The 5,319-nt window shown below is 45.6% G+C and overlaps 1 protein-coding gene across 1 annotated transcript in view; it reads left to right on the top strand.

The window, feature by feature from the left end:
* Nucleotides 1-420: 420 nt before the first annotated feature.
* spire2 (spire-type actin nucleation factor 2) overlaps nucleotides 421-5,319 on the top strand; it is a 16,299-nt gene continuing 11,400 nt past the window's right edge. The window contains 6 exon segments of the mRNA XM_047802535.1: nucleotides 421-855; nucleotides 857-1,100; nucleotides 3,571-3,614; nucleotides 3,701-4,084; nucleotides 4,863-4,943; nucleotides 5,177-5,319. The exon segment at nucleotides 5,177-5,319 is cut by the window's right edge and continues 22 nt beyond it. Coding sequence (XP_047658491.1) covers nucleotides 823-855; nucleotides 857-1,100; nucleotides 3,571-3,614; nucleotides 3,701-4,084; nucleotides 4,863-4,943; nucleotides 5,177-5,319 — 929 coding nt within the window. The 5' untranslated portion in view covers nucleotides 421-822.

The raw sequence follows: 5,319 nt of genomic DNA, 5'->3' as shown, positions 1-5,319 counted from the left end.
ACACACACACACACACACCTCGTCCATAAACTTTATCATCTGGAACTTTCTGGATCTCCGTCCGGACCATGTCTGTTGTTGGGATTGTTTTCTGCTGGAATCAATTTTCTAATCAGGACTTGGTGACGATGAAGGGTTTTTAATTGCATAGTTTATTTATGGATTTATTTATCATAAAATATTGACCGTGCTTACTGCTTTATGTTAAATACGATATAACATCGAATCTGCCACACGGTGTGTTACTGTCTGGACCACAGGAGGGCGCCAGAGCTCATTTCACCTGCTGCTGTGTATGAACTCAGCTGAATGATCAGATAATGAACGGGATTAATTAGTAAGTTCATTAAACCTGTAAATTAACGGAGTCTTACAACAATCAAATAATAATAATAATAATAATAATAATGAGAAAAGAAAGTATGGTTTAATAAAGATGTATTGATTTTATTTATATGAATTAATACCTAAACAAAAAGTTAAACAAAATAATCAGACTCTGTGAAGGGGTGCCAATAATTCTGCTACACCATTTCACTATGACACAAACACGCTCTAAACAAAATAATAAAAGTGAATTATTATTGGCTTGTTGTTGTCAGCGGCTCGGTTCGGCTTCACCTGCGCCCCCGGTACCGTCTACAGCGCAACAACCCGCGCATGCGCACTGAGGACACGGGGAAAGATTCTCCCCCTCACTCAGTTCAGCGTGTCGCAGGTTGCGCTCGTGCGCGGTGCGGAGAACAGACCGAGGAGAAGGAGAAGGGTGATGATGATGATGATGATGATGATGAAGACGATGATGGCGGCGCGGTGTAGAGGATGAAGGATGGTGGCGGTGGTGTCGCACCACACACACATGGCCAGATCAACCAAACGGAGCTCCGGGGGAGAGTTGGAGACGCGGGTCTTGTCACTGGAGGAGGTTCTGCGCTCCTACGACCAGCCGCTGAATGAGGAACAGGCCTGGGCCGTGTGTTACCAGTGCTGCCGGGGGGCGGAGCGGCATCGGTACCGGTACCGCGCTAAGGGACCCGAATCCATCTTACTGCACCGGGACGGTACCGTCACTCTGCGTTCCGACACGCGCACCTGCACCGGTAAGGCACGCGCTCTACTGACATCCTCTGTGTGTGTGTGTGTGTGTGTGTGTGTGTGTGTGTGTGTGTGTGTGTGTGTGTGTGTGTGTGTGTACTGCAGCACAGAATGATGAGAGGTGATGTCACTGAAACAGGGTTCTACTAGGAAGGAGGAGACTAATAATAATAATAATAATAATAATAATAATAATAATAATAATAATAGTAATAATAATAAACATGCTTTCACATGTAAAGGATTAAAATGAAAATCAGGGGCAAAAAGTTCACTTCCTGGTGAAGGTGATGACAAAGTGCATGTTGTGCAGGATGTTTTTCTGTTAAAAAAGAAGGTAAACACTGAAATGATGCAGCTTCATGAAGCTCAGTTACAGAAATCTTGGTATTTGTTTCAGAAACAACAACAAACCCATAAACAGCAGGAGGACAAATCACAGACACACACACGTACATGTACACACACACGTGTATACACACACGTACACACGTCACTGACCCACATCATCATCTGCTGAGAGACTCTCTGTAGCTGACTGTCTGTAGCTGTCTGTCTGTCTCTGTCTGTCTGTAGCTGTCTGTCTGTCTCTGTCTGTCTGTAGCTGTCTGTCTGTCTCTGTCTGTCTGTAGCTGTCTGTCTGTCTCTGTCTGTCTGTAGCTGTCTGTCTGTCTCTGTCTGTCTGTAGCTGTCTTGTGTTAGCACCAATGACGCTAATGATCAGTGTTAAGTTGTGTGTGTTAGCCTAGCATTACTGCAAACAGCTAGCATTGGTATCCAACATTGTGAGCCAAAGACTTTTGTGTTATTTGTGTTTAATGTGAACTTTCAGGTGAACTGGTCTGACCACCACTGCCTTAATACTTTGGGTTGATCCAGAGAACTCAAATTATACACTTTCATCTCTCCCTTCTGTCTCCCTTCTGAATGAGAAAATTTCAGTGTTCCAGTGGACTGACTGAGAGAGAGAGAGAGAGAGAGAGAGAGAGAGAGAGAGAGAGAGTGTGTGTGTGTGTGTGTGTGTGTGTGTGTGTGTGTGTGTGTGTGTGTGTGTGTGTGAGAGAGAGAGAGCCAGTCTGTCCTCTGAGCTCAGGTTGTGCTGATGCTGTGTGTTCATGTCTCCTGTGTCTGTGTGTGTCTGTGTGTGTCTGCGTGCTCTGTGATTTGATCCTCCTCCATTACCTCGAACTGTTAGTGCTGATCACACCATAGTGCATAGTGGTGCACAAACACACACACATACACACACACACACACACACACACACACACACACACACACACACACACACACACGCATTGCAGAAGTAGGCTGCAGATTAAGATGTATACTGATGATTATTTGTCTGAAATACTGCAATAATTACTGCACAAAATTAAATTGCTACTGTGAAAAAGTCCAAATATTAGTTTTTTACTACAGAATAACAAACAGACCAATTATCTGTAGGCATTTCTGCTCATAAACAGACAGATGGACAGACAGCAAGATACACAGACCCACAGACTCAGAGATGCAGACAAACAGATGCAGACAAACGGACGGGACGACTACATGTCTGAAAAACAGGCTAAAAGATTTGGACTGACGACTGAACAACTGACAGACAGAAAGATGGACAGGCAGAGAAAGGGACAGAATGACACATAAGAAGACTGACAGTAAACAAAAGTACAGACAGACAGACCCAACCTGAGATCCACAAATCCAGCACTCATACCAGACACAAGATGGCAGCATTCAGAAGGAGACCTGGACAAACTCCTCCTCCTGTATTGTGTCAGGCCCCGCCCCTTTATTATGACACCCCTCCTGTATTACGACAGGCCCCGCCCCCTTTATTATGACACAAGCCGCCTCCTGTATTATGTCAGGTCACGCCCCTTTATTATGACACTCCTCCTGTATTACGACAGGCCCCGCCCCCTTTATTATTACACAAGCCGCCTCCTGTATGCTTCTGTGTTTGTTATTGGTTTTTCTCTCAGTTGCTATGGTTTCCATGTTAGTTCCATTATGTGGGATGTAAACACAAACTACACAATTTGCTGTAGAACACAACAAAAATCTTTTTTCCTTAAATAAAAGTCTGGAGAAAATGTCTTGGTGATAAAGCTTTGTTTAGTGTGTGGGATGAAGATGTTATCATGTGCATTGGAGTTTATCTGAAGGTATATTATAAACTGATGGTGTAAAGTACTGTGGTGCTGCAGTGTAGTAACCGAAAGGAAGTGATTGTGGGCGTGGCTTCATACTGCAGTGTTTAACTCCACTGTTACACCAATAATATATAAGCACAAAGATACAGAAATAATCCCACAACATGCCTGAGGCTTCCTTAAACCTCAGAAGCTTTTCAGATCCATAAAACACAGATAACAAATTGCTGGGGCAGTGTTGCTATGGACACCACAGTCGGTACAGTAATGACCGATGGATGTGAGGTGTAGTTTAACCGCTCTTCCTCTGTTGTAGCTGAAGGAGAAGCTGTATCTGCTTCACCTGTCCAGGAGAGCCAGGTAAGTTTACACCACACACACCTACACAATCCATACAGCAGGTCTCATGTCCTGCCCACTTTCATCAACTCCGCCTTTTTCCTCAGTTGGTACAGTCTATGGGCGTGGCCATCTATCAGGCTCTGGACTGGGGACTGGCTGACAGTGAGGAGCGAGACCTGAGTCCACATCTGGAGCAGCTAATCGAGCGCATGGTGGCACAGCAGGACCATGAGTCCGCAGAGTGTCTCAGCAGCACCACCAAGGATGAAGGCTACAGTGGCCCCGAGGATGAAGATGAAGAGGAAGAGGAAGAGGAGGTGGGAAGGGTGCATGCAGTGCGCACTGTTCGGCATGCGATGACGTTGTGTGCCAGGAGGCTGGCGAACCCCGCTGTGGCTCCTGAACACTACCAAGCTGTTTGTAGAGCGCTGTTCCTCGAGACTCTGGAGCTTCAGACCTTCCTGTGCAGGATCAGAGATGCCAAGGAGGTCAGTGAGAGAGGAGAGCAGGGAGGATGTGTGTGGTGCAGGATGTAGGAGTGTGAGATGATGTAACTCAACAATGGGGAAAAGAAGGGGGCGTGGCCAGACAACGCAAATTATGAACATGTTGCGTCACTACATCGTAACAATTTCAGTCTTTTTATAAGTTAGCTGGACATTAACAAGGTCAGGAGCTCAGAGATGAACAGCAGAAGACAAGCTGAAGCTGATGAAGCTGAGGTGAAGTCGCCCTGATAAACAACACGCTGCTTTGTGCTGCAAGACTCAGAGATGTAGTTTGTAGCTCTGAAGTCAGACTGGAGGTTATTAAATGTTCTGTAGTGCACAACAGGAGAAAACTAAGCATTATATGAGCTACATTACTTCATCTGTCAGTCTTAAAGCTGTAGACTGTAGACCATGATGTCACATCTCAGTCTCCCAGGAGACAGATATCATCATCAGTTCTGTGGTTTACTGATGACATCATTCATCGGAAATCTAGTAGGATTTGGGATTAGATCGGATTGGGTTCAAGATTTGTGTTAAAGACGGATAGTGTCGGGGTGTCGTGTGTGTGTGTGTGTGTGTGTGTGTGTTGGGGGAACTACACTCAAAGGATAAAACGATAAAAAGTGAAGACTCATAAGTGAGTATTGATCTGTTTACATTTCTGTTTCCCCTCATAATGGCTCGTCTTTTCTCCCCCGTCTTACCTCATCCTGAGTCATGATTCTGCTGTGTGTGTGTGTGTGTGTGTGTGTGTGTGTGTGTGTGTGTGTAGATGTTGAGGAGGATCAGGACGGAGGAGTCTCAGGAGGAGCGCTGTGCTGCTGAACTGGACAACCTCAAACACACAGACTGGGTATAAAGTATTTAAGGTTTCTATCGAAAAAAAACTCTGATGGTTTTGTCTGAATGTCCTGAAGCGGGCGGAGCTGTAAACTGTGTTCTGATGTGATGTAGGTGGGAAACGCAGCACAGACCTGACCCACGTTACTGATTATACACACAGTAAAATTCTACATCACTAATGTAGCTTCTTATCTGTCTGTACGTGTGTGTGTGTGTGTGTGTGTGTGTGTGTGTGTGTCTCAGGCTCGGCTGTGGGTGCAGTTGATGCGGGAGCTCAGGCAGGGTGTAAAGCTGAAGAAGGTGGAGCAGCAGCCGTTCGATCCTCTGCCCACTGAGTTCAGCCTCACACCATTCGAGATGCTCATGCAGGACATCCGGTCTCGCAG

The sequence above is a fragment of the Tachysurus fulvidraco genome, chromosome 17 (assembly GCF_022655615.1).
Source record: "Tachysurus fulvidraco isolate hzauxx_2018 chromosome 17, HZAU_PFXX_2.0, whole genome shotgun sequence".
Taxonomy (NCBI): domain Eukaryota; kingdom Metazoa; phylum Chordata; class Actinopteri; order Siluriformes; family Bagridae; genus Tachysurus; species Tachysurus fulvidraco.
Note: the sequence above shows the minus strand (reverse complement) of the source record. Positions and strands in the feature narration are given on the sequence as shown.